At 39.5% G+C, this 20,134-nt stretch overlaps 3 protein-coding genes across 7 annotated transcripts in view; 2 read left to right on the forward strand and 1 right to left on the reverse strand.

The window, feature by feature from the left end:
• Positions 1–727: 727 nt before the first annotated feature.
• wfdc2 (WAP four-disulfide core domain 2) lies at positions 728–4,068 on the forward strand. 2 transcript variants are annotated; one of them, XM_042491284.1, is made up of 5 exons: positions 728–807; positions 2,554–2,685; positions 2,860–3,003; positions 3,138–3,275; positions 3,380–4,068. In XM_042491284.1, the coding sequence occupies exons 2-5, from the start codon at positions 2,583–2,585 to the stop codon at positions 3,511–3,513; spliced, it is 519 nt and encodes a 172-aa protein (XP_042347218.1). In that variant the 5' UTR covers positions 728–807; positions 2,554–2,582; the 3' UTR covers positions 3,514–4,068. The 2 variants fall into 2 exon arrangements, with proteins under 2 accessions (XP_042347218.1, XP_042347220.1); XM_042491286.1 differs by lacking the exon at positions 2,860–3,003.
• A 626-nt stretch (positions 4,069–4,694) lies between these two features.
• On the reverse strand, positions 4,695–15,466 carry pigt (phosphatidylinositol glycan anchor biosynthesis, class T). The gene is made up of 11 exons (XM_042491279.1): positions 15,037–15,466; positions 13,379–13,556; positions 12,343–12,470; positions 12,057–12,157; positions 11,745–11,919; positions 10,648–10,745; positions 10,074–10,230; positions 9,626–9,826; positions 8,429–8,594; positions 8,120–8,203; positions 4,695–6,845 (listed from the first exon to the last, which is right to left on the reverse strand). Exons 1-11 carry the CDS (start codon positions 15,440–15,442, stop codon positions 6,596–6,598), a joined length of 1,944 nt encoding a protein of 647 aa, XP_042347213.1. The 5' UTR covers positions 15,443–15,466; the 3' UTR covers positions 4,695–6,595.
• phactr3a (phosphatase and actin regulator 3a) overlaps positions 14,273–20,134 on the forward strand; it is a 42,165-nt gene continuing 36,303 nt past the window's right edge. For 3 of the 4 annotated variants that reach the window (XM_042491280.1, XM_042491282.1, XM_042491283.1), the window contains exons 1-2: positions 14,273–14,672; positions 17,321–17,443. In XM_042491280.1, the coding sequence (XP_042347214.1) occupies positions 17,341–17,443 (103 nt within the window). In that variant the 5' untranslated portion in view covers positions 14,273–14,672; positions 17,321–17,340. The remainder of the gene's footprint in view (positions 14,673–17,320; positions 17,444–20,134) is intronic. The other variant, XM_042491281.1, reaches the window with a different exon arrangement.

Raw genomic sequence — 20,134 nt, forward strand, 5'->3', positions numbered from 1 at the left:
TTTTACACTATTCTGATATATATTATTATTTGAAGGAATTTATACATTCAGTCATTTTAATTGTTCTTTGAAAGTAAGTTAAGGTAATGAGAGTTTCTGTGATATTTTTGATACAAATTCCTGATTCCTGGTTAGTTAAGAATGGAAAAAAAATCTCAATTGTTTTTAAAATTATTCTAATTTAAAATAAAAATGAGAGGAGCCATTCCTAAAACAGACCTTGTATTTTAAAGATAAGGGGTGCTTATAAAGGCTTTTCTCTTTTCAGTGAAGACAATGATGGACCGTATCTGTCTGTCGCTCCGTCTGTCCACAGTCCAAGTGACTCATTATTCATCAGTTAAGAAAAATAAAGCTGGTCACATGCATGAGAAGAGTGCGAGGATAAAAGTGAATGAAACTGTTGTGCTCCAAGCAACGACATCACTAAGCCTTTAACTGAAACTTCTTGTTCCTTTTAATTAAAATATTGTGAGAGCAGTTCTTTTCATCAGTGTGTGTTATGTGCCAGCAGAGAAGTGCCTGCTGTGTTTTGTTTCTTCCACCCTGCTTCTCTCTCTCTTTCTGTCTGTTTTCTCTCCAGGCGATAACAACCTGACTGGTTTCCACCTGTGCAGTCAGGCCGGCCTGCTCATTGGCTCCCTCAGACTTCAAGCTAGCCAATCATCATTTGGGCTCATCAATAAAAAGGAGCACGCTCAAAGAGGTCGTTCTTCTTGATTTACTGTGCTTGGCCAACCTGAGATGCCGCTCAGTTGAGCAAACTTAACCAATTATATGGATGTAATGTAAAGTTGAGGATAGAAGGTAAGTTGCATACCCTATACACTTTTCATTTGTGTATTTTGTTTTTGTTTTTTTGTCTTGAAGCGATAGGATAATTGGTTTGTGCTGCTATTTTAGTTGTTTTGGTGAAGTTCTTTTTTAGCTGAGTAAGTTAGGGCTGTGGTTTGTTTGTTCTCAGAGGTGGGAGGCCTTGTTTTGTTGGACTGATATCTATTTGTTTGGAAAAACCACTTTGCTCCATCTTTCTCCACATTTTGAGGACCTCCCTTCTGCTCTGCACTTATTCAAATTATTTGTCCTGTTATAGTCTCCACTGTTTTCAAAAGGGGATGTGATGGTATGTAGTCATGTCCCTCCTTTCCAAATTGCTGGCATATTTTGACTTTACCTGGAAAGAGCTGTTCTTAAGTTGTGCATTAACGTTAATGATGAGTAGTCCACTTATCTCATCCCTAAAAACCTGTCTTGACAAGTAACAAATTGAGCTGCTTGTCCCTGATATCCCCGACAGAGTAAAAAGAACATTAAGACGTGGACAGTGTTTGCTGTTGTCAGACTAAACTAAGTTCCATTTAACAGCATGTAACTCCTGATTCTGCCAACAGATGGCAACACGGTCAGACTCACAACTCTTATGCATGGGAGAAAGAGAAATACATTTGTACAATCTATTGTCAGAAAATAAGCCAATACAGACAAAAACATTGTACTGGTAAAATGCACCCTAGTTAAATGTAACACAGGGTGATGGCAGGTCATTAAAGCGTTATTATACATCTTAGGCCTTAAAAGTTGTTAAATAGTCTTAAATTTGGGAGATCTTAATTACTGCAGATATTTTATCTTTTTCCATTTTTTCATTTTTAAATGTTTTTTCAAAATCATGGTAGTTGTAGCGCTTTGGAGAATTTAGCATTTTGGGATTTGTTTTTTCTGAAATGTTTTGTTTTGGGATTTTTTATTTTTTTTATGTGAATGTTTTCAGATATGTAGTGTTTTCACCCTCAGGGCCACGGTATGATACTGTCTTTTTACTTTATAGTTGCACTTACTGTATGGTAAGATGCAGCCTAACTCACTCTAATAACTAGTTCCTACATTTATCTTCCTTTGCATGAAACCACATATACTAACCTTTATGCTTACCGCAATGCTTGAATAAGATGTTTTGTCTAAAGAAAAAAAAAAGTTCCAGTTTGGTTAAAAATTATCTTAAAGGTCATAAAAAACATTAAATTTGTGGTTGTGTGTGTGTGTGTGATACCTGTAGACACCATGGTAACAGCATAAAGTTCTTAGCTTGAAGGAGCATGAATAGCAGCACTAAGGTGAAGTGCAGAGGCATAATAACAGCAAGAGCTGATGAATTATAGACAACCTTATTTACCACAACGTGCTCAACAATACAGTCGTAGCTAATGCATGTGTGTGATATTATACCTGAACTGTCTAAACAACCTTTAAAATGTTACTATAGTCAAACTTTAGTTATCAGAGTTCACAGCGTTTAGAGCATCCAGATGCTTTTCTGTGACAAAATGATTCTTGATAATACTTTTGTCAGCTTTCTAGTTTCATTTAAGTCACAACAAAATATAGATTGCTATATAGTGTACAAGAACAACCTTCAAAAATGCAAACTGATGTAGAAATCATTTAATTAAAAGTGCAGAGACAGGAGTGTAACTCTACAGGCACAGGGACCCAGCGTCCTGTGCCTGGGCTCCTCAGCCTGCAGGTTGTGTACTGGGATATTTGTCCAAACAGGAGCACATTCTTGCGAGAAAGAAGTCAACATGGAGCACCACTGGTTGGCGGTTTGTGCACTGATTTTGGCACTTGGTGCATTCGTGCACTTTGACATCGTTTTTGCTGCAGGAGCTGACGGCAATTTAACAGGTACGTTTGTTTTAACTTAAGTTTTTAATGTGCAATCTGCAAATATTCTGTGTACTTTGTTTTTTGTGCACGTTGGAGTGTTTGACTACAAAACCCAGCCACACACCTACATTGTTATCCCAGTGACCACAGCTGATGTGTCTCCTGTTCTGCTTCACTGCCTCTTTCTCTCAGTGATTCTTCCCAAACCAGGCCACTGCCCCCGTCGCCTAAATGTTGTCCCATCACATAAGGGATGTGTGTGTGATGAAGACTGTCCCGCTGACCACAAATGCTGTGTCTTTGACTGTGGAGCTGTCTGTGTCCCTCCTGCTTTCAGTACGAGCCACAAAGTTGAACTTTTTCTCTGCTTTTAAACCTCAGTGACTGAACTGAAGTGGGAATCAAGCATGGACAGTCTTTTTTAAATGTTTGGCCCTTTTTGAATATAATAATTTCTCTTCTGCCCTCAGCCAAGCCAGGAGTGTGTCCTCGAAGGAAATGGGGCTCAGGACCGTGTGCAGAATATTGCTCTAACGACAGCGACTGCCCAAATGATGAGAAGTGCTGCCACAATGGATGTGGACATGAGTGCACTGCACCCTACAAAGGTTAGATATGAGCAACAGTGGCAAAAAAAAAAAACAAAAAAAAAAACAGCAATACTGCAGCAGTAGTGTGTCAATGTGTTGACACCATGTATTTGTCTCATCAGTGAAGCGGGGTCGCTGCGCTCTTCCTCAGGGAACCCCCATGTGCGCAGAGTACTGCTATCATGATGGTCAATGTCCAGGAGAGCAGAAGTGCTGCAGGACGACCTGCGGGCATGCCTGCAGTGAGCCCTGCTGATTGGATGGCTCAGCAACTCTGCTACACGTGGGGCACTTGTTTGGTTTCTTTCATGCAACAATACTCAAAATGTATGGTCACTTTTTTTAACCGATAGTTGCACACTTTGGTAAAATGTTTGAGCATTGGTTTGCACAAAGCTGGATTCTTTAGGAGGGAGGGTTAAGTTCTCCTTTTAATATAGTTAACATGCCATTTTAAGTGCCTTTTACTTGCAGTTCTGTACATACAAAAATTGTACTCAACATTTGGAAAAGGAAGAACTTAATAACTTGCAGGTGGACCATAGTTGGTAGGCTGCCATTTATAGTCTTCAAAAGACCTACAGTATGTTTGTGTTTGAACTTCCATTAGTTTACAATCTTATGCAACATTTTTGCCAGTATTTCTGCATTAAGTATTATTATTGTATCTTCAAGTGTATTTTAAATGGATGAAAAATGTACTGTACTCTTACTTCTAGAGTTTGGGTGGGTTGTTTTGTTTGGGTTTTTTTTGTTGTTGTTGTTGTTTTTTAGCATTATTTCACCAATAAACGTTTCAAGGCCCCAGAAATGTCTTATGTATTCATCACCTTGCAGGTTATAGGTCTCCAGTTTTACAGATTTGTTTTAGGGGCTTATTAAGTGAGAATTCGGGTGAGTAAATAAATGACGAAATAAGCTGAGAATGGAAAGTGCTTACTGGCAGAAAACAAAACTATGCAAAGAGGTGGCCAAGAACGTCTGCAGCTCAAAATTGTTACACCACAACTTCACATATCTGAAAATGCTGCTCGGGTTGATTTCAATACAAACAGCCTAGTTTATTTTTGTAATTTTATAAAAGTGACTGAGTGTGATGCATCCTTTTAAAACTGACTGTTCTTTGGCCGTGTATATATGCTTACGCAGAGAGAACATTGTTTGCAGCTGACCAGACATGAACATCATTTATGTGGAATGCTGCTCTTTCCTTTGTTTTTGTTCCACACTGTTGCTAAACGTGCAGGGGTGAGACTCGTTGACCGGCCAAACACAGAGACGTCTGTGTTTGTGCTCTTGGAGTCTGCCAGAAGAGGGGCCACGTTTGTTTACACAAAAATGTGGGCACTCAGTGGGAAGTAATACAGCTCCAGCTCTGGTGCAGTGTAGGACGGTGTACCTACTTTCACTGCTATACGTCTGAATAAAATGTGTGTGTGGCGAGGGGATGTAACGGTTTATTGAAAAGGCATAAAACACACAAACAGTACTGCTTTAAATACTCAAGTTCACTCATAAGTGAACCAGAATGGACTTTTAGGCAGATGAACATAAAGGATTGTTCAGGTAAAGAGTTCAACAGATGTATGAAAGTATTTAATGGCAGGGTTATGGTACTTTCCATTATAACAGACCTCAATTCTCTATAAATAAGACACTGAAACTGCATTGAACTGATGAGTGAATTAATGACCTGACAAATTAAAGGCAAATGATTATGAAGATATCTGCTGACAATCACATTTAAAGGAATACATCGCTGCAAAATGACCATTTGTATATCAGTTACTGACCTTGTGTTACATTAAATTTGCAAAGAAAACTATGTTCCTCTAACATGCTTTGAATGGTGAATGGAGAATCCAAAAAAAGCGAGCATTCCTCATGAATTGAAGTAAACGGGGGCCGTGTATAACAATTGCAAAGCCACATTAAAACATGTTTACAAACTCACAGCTCCTGCAGTATAATCAAAGTCTCATTTATCCAGTCATGTGTTCAGTGCTTCCCGAAAACATGCATCTTCACTTAAACATTATGATTTAAAACACACGGTACAAACAGTCAAATGTATGGCTGAGTAGCGTGTCTTGGCATGCACATACGCTCAGGGCGCGCCACTCGTAAGCTTAGGTTTGTTTTTTTTTCATTGATGATCAGTATTGCAGGCTCAGTATTTGCTAAACGCACGCATTTTTAGAAAAAAAATGCTGTGTGACAGTTTGTCAACAGATGTTTTGATATTTGTTAATATGTGTTGTTAAACACAGTCCCCTTTTATTTCAATTAACAAAGTATGTTTTTGGATTCTCCGTTCACTGTGGAAGAATGTGAGAAAAACGGTTTTCTTCACAAATTAAGCGTAACATAGTGTGAGTGACTGATACACAAATGGTCTTTTTGTTAGTGAAGTAATCTTTTAACATTCAAGCATGCATCCAACAACCAACAAGTGCAAAATAAATGTTTGGTAAGAGGGTTTCTCCTTTTATATAGAACAAGTAGTTTCAGGCAAGTAATAACATCGCTTGTAAAATTTTTGAAAAATGATGGATTGGTAACTTTCAGTATTTTTTATGGGCATTTCTTCTTTTCTCGTATATTAAAAGTCCTACAAAATATGTGTAAGATAACTTAAATAAAAAGGACATATCATGGGATGGCCCATAGCTGGACTTTGAGGCTATCTTAGTTCTTTGTTGGACTTTTTAGAGTTATTTGATATCCAGTCAAAACTGCCGTTTCAGGAAATGTGACAGTCTGAGTGAGAATCTCTGACTCATATAGTAATTTTATTCTTTCTTTTCCGACAGGAGGATAGCAATCAACAGGTCAGGAATGCAGTTCGAGAACAAAGGTAATCTTTTCTTTCTATTTTAGCTCTTTGTGATGCTGTGTAAGGCCGTCATTCTCATATTTATAATAACATTTTACCACCCATAGCAACAAAATGTCTCAGAGACACTGTGGCTGTATTATGATGTAGCAGAGTTATGACTTCAGACATCCAAAAAAACCAAAAACAATCAAATCCAAACACTGATGCAGTTACCATAGCAGCATACTGCACAGATTTAGTTCCTTATTTCCATCCAAGTAGAGAAATGTCTATATTTTCTCATCCTTAGCCAGCAGGAAACAATCCTGAATATATTCATGTTCAAAAGAATAATTTGTCTTCTTCCCTTTAAAAAAAAGCCTTCAAGTTGACTATTTCAAAAACATCCATACCAGTGCTTGACTCAGTTCTTCCCTGAATATCACATGTTTACCAGTGGTTTCACCAAAAGGAAAACTTCCTTTCTAAAAGTAGAGCCAGCAGGCATCCGTGTCCAGCCTCAGAGTGGCGGCACGCCCCTCATCTTGCGGATGATGTTGGCTAGCCTCTTGGCCAGTCCCGGGCTGGGCTCTTCTATCTGGAAGCTCCGGGTCAGTAAGTTGTAGAGGGAGCCGTAACCCACAGCCACCACAGTGCAGGTCAGGCAGATGACATTATAAGGCATGCTGAAGTCTGGAGTTGGCAGGTTGACCAGCAGAGGCTCTGTGTAGACACGCACGAAGTAGGTCGACTCCTCTTTACAGGGAAAACTGTAAGGTGACAGGAAATCTGATCATTCGACTTCACAGACAAATGTGCTTCTCTTTTTTCCCCCCTTTACTCACCAGTGAGTGCAAACACCTGTAAACAATATGGATATGCTAACAAAGCAACAACAGATGTACAGATGTTACTGATTTACAACATTCACAGGGGACAATATGTGAAAATAAAAATAAAAAACAATTTGAAAAGAAAAAAAAACCTAAATTGAAAACAAAGAAGACGAGGAGAATATGAGAAGAAAAGTGAGACGGACTTAGAAATAAAAATAGATAAAGAAGAAGATTATAAATTCTTTGCTATTAATCATCTTATTAATTCACATTTTATCATCTGTGATAGTATCTGTGAAGGTGCAATGAATGCTATAAGGCACATGCAGGTTTTGGAGCAACATATGCTGCCATCCAGACAACATCTTTTTCAGAGACATCTCCGCTTATTCTAACAAGACAATGAGGCACAGTCTGCAACATAGTGGCTTCGTAGTAAAAGCGTGCAGGTACTTGGCCTGCCTTTAGTCCAGACCTGTCTATCAAAGACATTTTGAAGCACAAAATACTTCAACAGAGGCCCTGCACTAAAGTTATTTCAAGCAAGAATAGGAAAAAAACATCCACTTTGAATACTTCAACAATTAGTGTCCTCAGTCCCCAAACGATTACTGAGTGACGTAACACGGTGGTAAACATGCAAGTGGCAACTTTTTTTGAAATGTGTTAAAGGCATCAAATTAAGAATGAGTGCCTATTTACAAAAACCAATATAGTTTTATCAGTTTGAATATTACATATCTCACACTGTATTCTATTGAACATAGGTTATAATGGATTGGCAGATCACTGTTTTTAGTTACATTTTACACAGTGTCCCAACTTTTTTGAAATTAGGTTTATATTTAGACATATACACACATCACCTAAATTGCATGATTATATTTACAATTATACTAAGACATAATTTCAGCAGCAGCAGGATAGATCTGAAAATAGTTCAACATATTTGATTGAACTCTTTAAGTTGTTCTTTTTGAAGAACTGATCTTTGTTCCACTAATATCTGCCGTGCAAATCCAACCATTGTGAGCTTTCTTCCTACTTTTCAGGTTTAGTAGTTTTATTTTTTAGCAATAGTTCAGACAACAAGTCAGGATAATGTGATTTGTGTTGTGAGACATGTTTCCCTCCAGGACCTCAAACAACATGTGAATGAGTAGCGAAAGTGGACACTTTGTTCAGAAAACAAACAATTTGATACTTACAAGCTGCTGAAAAGTGGTCGTTCCTGAGTGCTGTTTGTATCCATGGCGACAATACTTGGTACAAGAGAGCTGATTACTGAAGATCTAAATGTTGAAAAAACAGATGTTAGTCATTTCGAAAGTCAGAAAAAAGGAAAATCCTCAAAACAAATGCAGAGCTTTTACAGCTTTCTCAAACCATCAACTCTTAAAACCCTTAAAATCAAACAACACCCTGCAACCTCTAAAGGGGCATGAGAAGCAACATGTGTGCTGCATCCTCTTTTAGCAAAGGCTGGAAATAATCAGTTTTGGGAACTTGCTGCATACCCGACATAGAAGCCGTGGTTGGGGTCAGGGGTGTATTCAGTCCACTTGAGCAGAGCTCTCTCAAACTGCACTGTGACCTCTGTGACAGAGTTGGGAGGGAGCTGGACCAGCATCTCCAGCAGGTGCGGCCTCACGCGGTCCTTTGACGGCTGGTAGTGGATGTAGCCTGGCAGAGGAAAAAAAACATAAGTGGCTATTGAAATGCTGCTGTAATGTTTATCCACAGCTCTTTGTAGTTTCACTGATTTGTGTACATATAATACAATACTCCACAAATGATACTAAGTATTCCATATAATGTATACAGAATGTTTGAACAAGAACCGAGCACCAAGATAGGCAGGTAGAACAATCTTGGTCTACTTCAGCTTTCATGAAAGAAAATATGACTCAAGTTCTCCTCCCTCTGGTGAAAAGATGCATCTGCATGGAATTACACGACAAAATGATTCCTATAGAGAGACTAAGAGCATCCGGTATGTGTAACTCATGTACCTAGTGAAATAATTTAACCTATCTGTGTAAGGACAGTATTTTTAACAAGTAAAAGTACATCAGAGAATTCTTTTGTGCATATAATTCTGCCATGCATATACAGTACAGGTTGTGTCTAATAGGGCTGCAACTAACAATTAGTATTTTTACTGTGGATTAATCTGTCGATTAGTTTCTCAATTAACTGATTAGTTGTTTGGTCGAAAAATGTCAGAGATGGCCAAAAAAAGCCCAAAAGACCAAGATCACATACTCAGATGTATTTAGTCCACAACCCAAAGAAAAACTGTTTATTGTCATAAAGGAGTAAATAAAACAGAAAATAATCATATTTAAGAAGCCAGAATAAGAATTTTAAAAATGTTATTCTTAAATAAATAAAATACTCAGATTATTATTAAATTAGTTGGGGATGAATTAAACAGCTGACAGCTAACAGATTAATTTTGCAGCTTTAGTATCAAACTAACGTTTTGGATCACATAACTATTAATTATCTAAATTGTACTTGTCTCAGTTCACATATATTCTTCGTATAAGGCTGATCTTACTCCTATAATTTCAAAAAGTAACCAGCTGTGAGTAGCTTTTATCCATTTATAGACAAATTGCTCCGGCATTTGGCACATTTGTAATTGTTCATTTCAGACCCTGCTTGCAATTTTGTGTCCTTCTCCTTTTCGTCTTTCTTTAGTTACTCACTGGGCTTGTTGTCCTTCCCCTTGCTGGTCACAGTGAGCGTGTGGATGTAGAGACGAAGGTACCAAGGCACAGAGTCCAGCAGCAGCACAGGGAAAGACCTGTAGGGGTGGTTGTTGTACATCAGTGTGTGAATCTCTCCGGTCTGCAGCCCGTAGCCGGCCACGTAGCGCTCAGCGTGGAGCAGGGGACGCAGCATTTCACCTGCAGGCAGAGAGCATGAGGCAAGGAGGTTTAATGGTGAGAAACAAGTTTACATATAAAAAGTCATGGAGTTAATGTTGTATGATTCCACCTGATTTCAGACAGCGCTTGGAGATATGACAAACAGAAGCAGTAGACACGTTTTTGTAAACTCTATTGTAAGTCTTTCTTGTTGCACTGAATAATGAATAATTATATCCAGCCTCTGACACAAAGCTGTGTGTCATGCTCTGCTGTTCTCACTCACCCTCACTGGATTTCCAGCGGATCAGCAGGTTGAGCGAGCGCACCGTGCCAAAGGTGACTTGTTGGGTCAGATCGTAGACGGAGAAGGTTCGTCTGTCCCCGAGCACCACTGCCTGGCTCAGCAGGTGAGTGGCCGGGCTCAGCTCAAACTGCTCCCCCTGCAAAGTGACATCAGATTTCATTTACGTTCTGTTCCAAGATGATACCTTCTACATCAAGCGACAGCTATTTTAAATCATCTTTAAAGGTGTCAAGTTTTCTTGTAAAAAAAAAACAAAACAAGCCTTGTTTAAATTCATTTACTTCATCCAAGTTTTGCAAACCCAGTTTTTAAAGTCCTTTAAATCCTGTATTGTTCACATCCATATTTACTTGTTAGCAGTCTTCTTTACAATGTGTAACAAAACAGGGGCCTGCTTATTGCTAAACAGCTTCATAGCGCCACTAAACTCCTCAGGAAAACTTTAAATATCTCGTTCTTAATATTGATTTGACTCTTTGCCTCCAGCTGAGTTGACATTAAGGGAAATAACTCATCATTTTGAGTGAATTAAGAAATTATGTGGGAATCAAACCTGAGGGTTGTCTGTGATGTCTATGTAGATTTTACTTGAGGAGGCCAGTGGACAAGCTTCTGTCAGGGTCCGAGAGAACATCTTAAACAGAGACCACTCTGAAGGAAAAAAACAGCTTAAGTTAACAAAGTCCAGGGAGTCATCAACATGTTTGTTTTTTTTTTCCACTGCCAAACTCAGCAAATCTCAGAAACTCTGAAGTTAAAGGATGACTTTGGTATTTTCAACTATTTTCCCTTGTTTTGTGACTAATGGAGGGAAGAAATTTTGAAATTGGTCCAGTATTAAGCGAGAGAGCTGCAGCCTCATAAAAAGGTTGCAACATAACCACTTGGAGCATTTGTGCACCATCACTTTATGTCCACCGCTTGTGCTTGTTTTTGCCACTAACAGGCTCATGTTGTTATTGTAAGTGTCTGACAACATTATGGAAAGGATCCCTACAGAGACAGACCTTTTTATTAAAAAGTAAGATTATTTTTGATTGAATAGAAAAAGCCCTGAAATCACTATTATCAAGGCCACCAGACTCCATTTAAAAAAAACAGTAATTTTATCACCGTAAAACAAACCTCATTCAGAGTCAACAAAAACAAGAAAAACTCCCAAAAACAATCTTGCTCCGTGTTTCCACTGTTCCAACAATCACCAACTTTGATTTGGTTGAATTAAACCTTTAATTTGCAAAGTAAGATGTGAAAATATGCTTTCTCTATACACACTAAAATTACAGTTTATTTAAATGGAGACTGGTAGCTTTGCCTCCAGCTTTTTCAGGGCTGTTTCTGGTTAAACAGAATGACTTATACTTTTTAACAAAAAGGTCAATCTTTGTAGGGAACATTTCCATAATTTTGTGAGACACTTGGTATAATCATAGTCTGTCTCTGGCAAAACAAACACCTGACGGTGCACAAATCCCCCCTGCATTACACTGCAGCTTGATTTGCCGCTGCCAGCTGCAGCACTCTTACTCAAGGACCAGTTTTTAAAAATTGTAGTCTCAATAAGTCAACCAGACACAAAATCATAGAAAATGAGGGTCCAGGTTGATACCGTTGTAACCTTTTTAATGTGAATACAGGAAGAATGCTCACCTCGTTTTCCCTGTCCAGGGGTGTGCAGGTCAAAGACCACATTCAGTGTCTGTCTGAGCTCCCAGGATGTGGTTTTGCACTGCCAGTCCTGACACACTGGTCTGATGTGCACTGCCTGGGAATGAAAACTGCTGTGGAAGAGTTTCTCCGACTTTAACAGGACAGCGAGACCAGCCTGCAGGTGAAACACGGCCACATTAAGACACAGAAGAAGAGTTAGCTGCAGTCACCAACATTTGAACACTGACACAGAGCATACAAACTATTTGAATGTTTGCAGAAAGACATAAATGAAGACACACAGACACTCACCTTGGATCCACATGGCAGGAGTTTCTTCCAGGGCGTCAAATTCTCAGTGCAAACAATCTCTCGGGGTAGGGTGGCATAGCGAAGGAAGCGGTGGTCCGTCACTTTAAGTTCAACACAAAAAATAAAAATAGAAATCAGTCTATATATAAATAATGCATCTTGGACAGAATCCCTCCAGCATGCTGCAATAGTTCAAAGCATCTCATTGTGATCACAGCATTAGCTTTTATTCAGGCTCATCACTAGAGAGCTTAACAAAACGCAGTTTAAAGAAGCCTCTCTGTACCGTTGCTGATACCCAGTGGTTTGAAGGACGCACTGGGCTGAACAGTGTTGGTGGAGTCAATGAAGTTCAGCGAAGCGCAGAAGATCCCCGACAAAACATTCGTCAGCTCCTTCCACGTGCCATCCACACTAACAAGGGCAGAAAAAATGCTGAAATGACTGACTAAGCACATAATAGGATTTGGTCAAATAGTCCCTGTTTTAAGCAGTGGTTGAACACTATGAAGTATATTTACTCAAGCACTGTACTTTTTTTTTTTTTATTCATTTTTGGGCTTTTTTTTTTACAGAAACGAGGTTGGAATTGAATCTCCGCTGATGCAAGGACAAAGCCTTTGTGCATGGAGCACCCACTCTATCAGGTGAGCTGCTGGGCACCCCGCTCAAATACTGTACTTAAGTATGAATTTGAGGTACTTGTACTTTACTTAAGTATTTCCTTTTCAGGGAAATATTGTACTTTTTACGTAACTACATTTATCTGACAGTTTTAGTCACTACAAATTAAGATTTTTGCATAAAAAAACACAAGAGTTTATAAAATATCATGTTTTGTCATAAATGTAACAGTTTACCCATGTACAACTACAATGATTAGTTTATTAATCAACTGATACACAGAACATCTGTCAATTATTTTAATAAAAATGTAAGTCTCCAAGTTTCTTTTTATATAATTTCCAGTTTTCCAATTTCCAATTTCCTTTTTTCCCTAATTTTGAGGGGTTCTTGTGTGTGTGTGTGTGTGTGTGTTTTGTTTTAGTTTTTTAAAAAAACATTTTTCTGCTTTCGGTACTTTTACTTTAAATACTTTAAGTACATTTCCTTGACTATACTGACTTTTACTTAGGTACCATTTTCAATACAGGACTACTTGTAACAGAGTATTTTTGCAGGGTAGTATCAGTACTTTTACTTAAGTAAAGGACCTGAATACTTCCTCCACCACTGGTTTTAAGGTGAAGCTTTTTCTTCTAAAGATACTGAACGTTTATATCTCCTCTAAAGCTCTGCAGCCACCAGAGGGCCGTACTCACTCTGTCACAGAGTCCTGGAACCAGACCCAGAGCTCAGCCCCAGGAGGGGCCGGCAGAAAGGGCTGCCCCCACTGCATGGTCCGCCAGTAACCCTGCGTGAAGGAGATGTGCAGCTCTCGCACTGAGAACTTGGAGATGACCTGGCCCAGAGACTTGGGAAAGAGCCGGTAGTGGGACACTGAGAAACACAACAAAACATTACACAGGTTAGGGTTACGATGAGCAGGGTGAACGATACCTCTCTCTCACCTAGGGTTGCAATGATAAGAGATTTACACAGTATTATAACCGTCTCAGAAAATGTCCCTGTTTACCGTGTATCACGGTATTACAGAATTATTACTATTATCAGTTAACTCCTTAAAACCTGGAGTGACATCACTTTTCTTGTGCTGCATTTAGATGCTTTTTACAAAGTATTTAAACCTTTGAAACCTAGAAAAAATTGTCATTAAAAAGGAAAAAGGGGGAGAAGGCAATTAGAAAGTTGTTCAAAAAAAATATTCCACAAATTGCAATAAACAACTACATTTTGACTTAAAATGGAAATAAAATCTAGGGAAAAACTATATTTATAATAACCATAATTTTAAAATTTTGTTGCAGTATTATTATAAATATATGCCCCTTTCTCTGGGTCATTTCCATGTAGTTGTTGTTGTTTTTAACTAATTTTCAGGTGATTTTCTTGCATTTTTTTTTTTTTTTTTTTACTAATTTCTTGCTAACTTTGAGGACATTTTATTTCTTTCATTGCTTCTTCTCATGTTGCTGAAAGAAGACCGATTTTGCTCAGTTTTCAAAAGGTTAAATATAAATCAATTTTATTAATGGAAGTATATCTAAAAAGTCTCCCTTTTGAAAATGACCAAAGATTCTCTGTCCGGTTGTTGTTGTTGTTTTTCCAAAACCGTAGAAAAGCACATGTAGACAGTAAGATAACTATTCCATCGACAGCCAGGAATCCTTTATAATTTCCTATTTTTTTGTGGTCCCTTCAACACATCACTGGTGGGGCCCTCGGGGTCCTCTCATCAGAGGCAGGTGTGCTACATTAGTGGAGCAGGAAGACGCCGGAGAGGACGCAGTCTTCAACCGCCGTGTGTTTGGTTAAATCTTCGTTTTATTGTTTGATAAATTCGTTTATTGATTTGAGCTTTGTTTTCGTAAACGCCTCTTTATTTTGGGGTAATGTTTTTTTTTTGTTTGTTTCGTTTGAACACAATCGGACAAATCAGTTGAGCGTCACACCGCGACTCTCCTCATATCGATGGACATCCTGGATCATCTCACAGTGAGTACATTTCAAGCTTATTTAGGAGCTTCAACAGTAACAACAATGAAGTCAAAGGACTCGGTGAGGAAAGTGGCATAACTTCCCAAAAGCTTGACACTTTTTGGTATTTATTAAGCGGAGTGACTTAAGGAGAGCTTTCAGTTCCTGCAGGAAAGACGCGAACTTGGTGGTGAATTTATGTCTGTGAGTGATAACTTCAGTGTTTAGAGTGACAAAATCTATTACATATTCAAGAGCACTATTGTATGGATTGTCATGGTAACTGGTGATATCGTTGAGGTTGAAGGAGTAGACAGAAATGGAGGTTTAAAGGAGATCTGTCCAACATCCTCTGGATACTCCCTGCTAACAGTTAGCTTACCTTTGCTTCCTGTCATGAAGTCAGTCTCCCACAGGGTGCGGAACTGGAAACTGGCATAAATATCCCCTGAGTGCAGCGGTCTGATGACCAGCTCCTCCTGGAAATCGTCTTTAGGCTGAGGTACCGAGGAGGTGGCCGAGGTTGTAGGGGCAGGAGTGTCCTGTTTGTCGGCTGCAGCATCCTCCGGAGTCGCCTCTTTAACCTCGGTTGCTTCCCATCGCCTCTCCTCCACCGCGGGCTGCTGAGCTGTTTGTTCCGCTGCTTTTGCGGCTGTTTGCGGATCATCGACCGCAGTGGCATGGTGGTCACTCGTCTGTGTCGTCTCTAGACTGTCTGCGACCACCAACACGGAGAAACTGCAAATTAGAAGCAGCACAGCCGAGTATCTGTACCTGGTAGCTGCCATCTTTGCTCGTACGGCGGTGGTTCACTTCCGCATTGGTTCGTCATACACAGGAACAGCCAATGAGCTGCTTCCATATGTATTTCTGTGGCACTGGTGTGAATCTTTGTTTTGAGCAAAAAAAAACATTTCTGTGATATTTTACGAGGAAATGCTAACATGGAAGCTTTATCTGCTTCATTTTAAGCAATTATTCTGAACATAATGGCATTTTAATAGAGCGTAGAACTAACTGATTATGTAAAGTGGTTGTATTTAGATCTTAATGATGCTTTTCATGCACTGATGGACCTTTTCACAGCAGACATTTTGACATGTCAAAAAGCACAGGTGAATTAGCGATGGCTGAGTTCCATAAAGTGTCCCAGGAGCATATTTCAGTTAAGCCAGCATGCACAATGACAGGGCCTTCCCTTAATTGAATGCAGTCATCATTGATGTTATTAAATAGACATACACATGTACTTTTACAGCTATGACATATTAAAATTCCTGCTGTGGAGAAAAGTTATCTTTGACTTTAGTTTTTGGCTTTTTTATTGCTCTTCAAACAAAACGCATGCCGACACATTTGGTGTAAATGTTTTATTATAGTTTTCCAAGTAAATAAATAATTTGTGCATTCTTCTTCGACCCTTTGAAACTTGGATTGACATAACTTTTCTCCTGCTGCTTTCAGATACCTTTTACAACTATTTGAACTTTGAACCCTGAGCAAATTGGTTGGATTTCCTTCAATAACCTGAAAAAAGGCAATGGGCAACTGAGTAAGAAATGTTCCACAAATTGCAATAAATAAGTTGCCTAGATTTAGAGTTATTTTTAATACACTAGGGAAAATCTCCAGGGAAGAAGAAAAGAGCAAGGGAATATATATATATATATACATATATACACATATAATTATAAAAATTACATATTTAAAATTCTGTTACAAATTTCTTATAGTTTAATTTTTCAAGCACTTCTTCCAGGTCATCCTGGGAAAACAATCATCAACTTTCTTTTTTGTCCTTTTTTCTATTCAGATTATTTTCTTGTACTTACTACATACTGATTTCTTGCTATTTTTGGTGGGGGGGGGGGGTTCATATCTTCTTTCTTTGCTTACTGTCTTCTACCCTTGTTTTTGAAAGAAATCAAGCCAATTTGCTCAGGTTTCAAGGGGTTAAATTACTGTGTTTTGTGGAGACCTGGAAGAAAAATTGAAACCATACAGAAATGACAAAGCATTTTTAAATAGATAAAACCCCTTGATCAATGCACCTTTGATTTATTTAAGTGTGTGTATATATAACTGGAGTTCAGCAAAAGCACATCATTGGTTGATAAATATGTTCCATGGTGCTTTCTATCAAATTAACCAATGAAAGCAATGTCATAAATTCTCGATTTATAGCCTATAACAATGCTTGCTCGACTTAATCTGGTATTTAATGGCGTTTTGGCTGCTTAGACATACAGTAAAGCTTACAGACCCTTAATAAACGATGCGAGGCGGAGATTAAAATGATGCTGATGATTTGCCAATATGATATCACCATAAAATGCATAAATATCCAGAATAAGCTCCCATAACGTATAAACGTGTGCAGCATGCTTGTTGGTGTGTTGAATATTTTGTCGTGTTACTGGACAGGGACGGGCATCATCGGGGGCATATCACCCCTCCCACATCCACACATCGTCGCGCACACAGCCCAGACACACACACACACACACACACACATACACACACACACACGGAATTTCTGCTCAGCCATGGCTCCCTGGTAGATGCTCAAAGCGGCTGTTGTCAGAGCGAATTAAATCTGCACTCGCTCGCTGCTTTTTCCTCCTGACCTTGCCTGCCTCCGGTTGGGTTTTCAATATTTTATTCAGGATTCCTGTGCTGTCTCCCCATGGCTACATCGGATGGACTAGACGGCTGTCTGCAACGAGGCAGATCTCAAAGTGACCCGAACATACTCACCGAACCGGGCATCGATTTGGCTCATGGCACAGGTAAGATACACGCGTCATTGTCTGGATATTTATTTACTATATGTGCGAGTGTGTTTTTTTTTTTTCTTTTTTCTTTTTTGTTTCCGCTTGTTTGGCGATGCGATTTTTTTTCCAGAAAGCATCCTCGCTTTGCTTGCCCGGTGGGATATCTGAACGCCGAGGGATAATTAGCGCATATGCTTCCAACGTTGGACATAAAATACATACTGTAACAGTGAATCGCGAAGCTGCAAATTGGAAATTAATGTGCCATATCAGCGTCTCTGAATGGCTGCATGCCCCTCCAGATTTGCGCGTTATAAAGACGCCTGTAGCCCATTGGGCTGTTGTGGCTGCAAGTAGTATTTAGGAATCAGCGTGTAGGCCGTTTAATATGATATTAGCGCGTGCAACATTTACAGTATGCATTCTCCATGATGCCAGACTTCTCCAATGAGCGCGTATATTTATCGTCACAAAATCTGCATGCATGTTTGGTCCACGATGCGAGGCTGAGCGTATTTTTGTCCTTTCTAAGCCACCATTACACTTCGTTATTCCAGAGACATGTGGGCTTTTTGGCTTTGCATTTTCCAAAGGCACATGCACATATTCTCCCGTATCCTATAGCTGTGACCCTGTATTGACAGCTCTGTCATCCCCACCCCCTTCCCTCTTTCCCATACTGAAATGATCACTGTTGTGATCAATGACCAGCCGTCCACGTGATGCAGGCGGTGGGTGGAAATATCCCCAATTCAGCACAGCCATGCACTCACAAACGGTCGATTCACCAAATTCATGCAGGTGTGCTTTCCAACATGGAGTCCTTGTTTATCTCCCTGTGCTCCCTGTTAGTTATCCCTGTGCATATGGAGTAATGAACTGATCTTTCATTACTAAGAGGAGAACACCAGGGAGCAGTCATGTTCTGCACGTCTCTGATGAACTCCTGTAAACACACCTCATGTGCTTCTTGTCTTTGCTGTGAGTTCTTGAATATACGTAGCTTCAGTGCAAGTACATGGTGTGATTTTTATGTAAGTGAGGCTATTTATGGTCATATTGTGTGGGCCTGGAAAGAGTCATTGCCTGAACTCCCACGCTTGGTGAGTTTTACGCACATGAAGAGTGCTTGACTGGATGATTCAGAAAAAAACTGTGTCATTCACCTTTCAACTGTTCACTAATGAGGTTTTTCGCATCTCTCAAGTCACACCTGTCGGCAATCATCAACTGCCCATAGCACATTTTTAATGGACTCTGGCTGTATTCAACCCTCCTATGGATGATTTAATTCACACGTATGAGGATGTGATAATGTCACACTGGGTCTGTGACACACCTGAATAAACAACACAGCAGCCATTGCTAGTGATGAGAGCCACCAGGAGAATATCAGCCTCTAAACGCTGGAATATGCACAACTGCTTCACTGTCAAAGATGTGAATGCAGTTGTCAATACACTGCAAGGACAATGTCAGTGTCTGGTGACCTAAAGTACACATCGTCCACCCCCCACCCCCTCCCCGTGTGTGTGGATCATCGCTGCGCCAGCGTCTGGGACACCAGTCTTTGCCAAAGGATTACTTTGGCGAAGACTGCCTTTTTCCCCCAACACAGTGGCCCTTGCAGCTGCAGAGGCTGACACTGTATTCATCCACTTACTCAACACTGGGGAGGAGAGTCAATAGAGACAGCAGCCACAGTTGCCTATCACAGAGAATCCTCACAGTGTTTTCTCTTGAATGAAGGTGCAGAACAAGTCCTACTTTTCATTAAGTGCGCTGAGAAACATTTCAAAGCATTTTAGGCTCAACTTTGATAGTGTTTCCTCTTATTGTTGCTATAATCTTTTTATTCTGGGAGGTTGTCGGGTGCAAACTGAATTGAGACATCCTCTTTGAGCTGCTGATTCATATTTCACAACTATTTAGGAACATAAGTCCACTAACAGGAGCAGTAGCATAAAAAACTTGTTTAGTCAGTTTGTTCAGACAAGGACCCTTTAGATTCTCCTGCTAATAAAATGTCACTCTCACTCAAACATCCACTTAGTCATTGCAGAATGTCGACAAAGGTAATGGTGTGGAGAGGACACCTTGAAGCTTTGCGGACAGGGAGCGTGTCCAAGCAGGGCTGTGCCCTGTGGCTTTATTCCACCAAGTAATTCTTCTGTCCTATAGAAAAGATGTACACAGATAGAGGGGCACTGCTGAAAAAGAGTAAGGCAAGAACTTTGGAAAGAGTTACATCAGACACCAACAAGGAAAGAGTAGACTGGGAATATCATTAATAATTCAGTATATTATACACAAATACGCAGCAGATAAAACTGCAACTAACAATCCCTTGACCATTTGTTGACCCGTTTAAGCTTTTTTTTAAAAATACAACTGATATTTTATTCTAGGTTGTCATAAAAGAATAAAACATGTTCATCACAAGTGGCCAGAGTCAAAGAGGATGTCTTCAGATTGCTTGTTTTGTCTGACCAACACTTTGAAACCAAAAAATATTTAGTGCCTAATGATAGGAAAGCAGCTTGTCCTCCTCTTCGAGAAGCAGGAACTAACAAATGTTTGGCATTTTTGCTCCCTAAATTATGAATTGAAAAATAATTGATCAAAGTTAGTGTGAATAGACTTTTGTTTATTGAGTATTTCATTAATCTACTAGTCATTTCACCGTTACTTCAGGTGCAAATGACC

The sequence above is a fragment of the Plectropomus leopardus genome, chromosome 8 (assembly GCF_008729295.1).
Source record: "Plectropomus leopardus isolate mb chromosome 8, YSFRI_Pleo_2.0, whole genome shotgun sequence".
NCBI classification, from domain to species: Eukaryota; Metazoa; Chordata; class Actinopteri; order Perciformes; family Serranidae; genus Plectropomus; species Plectropomus leopardus.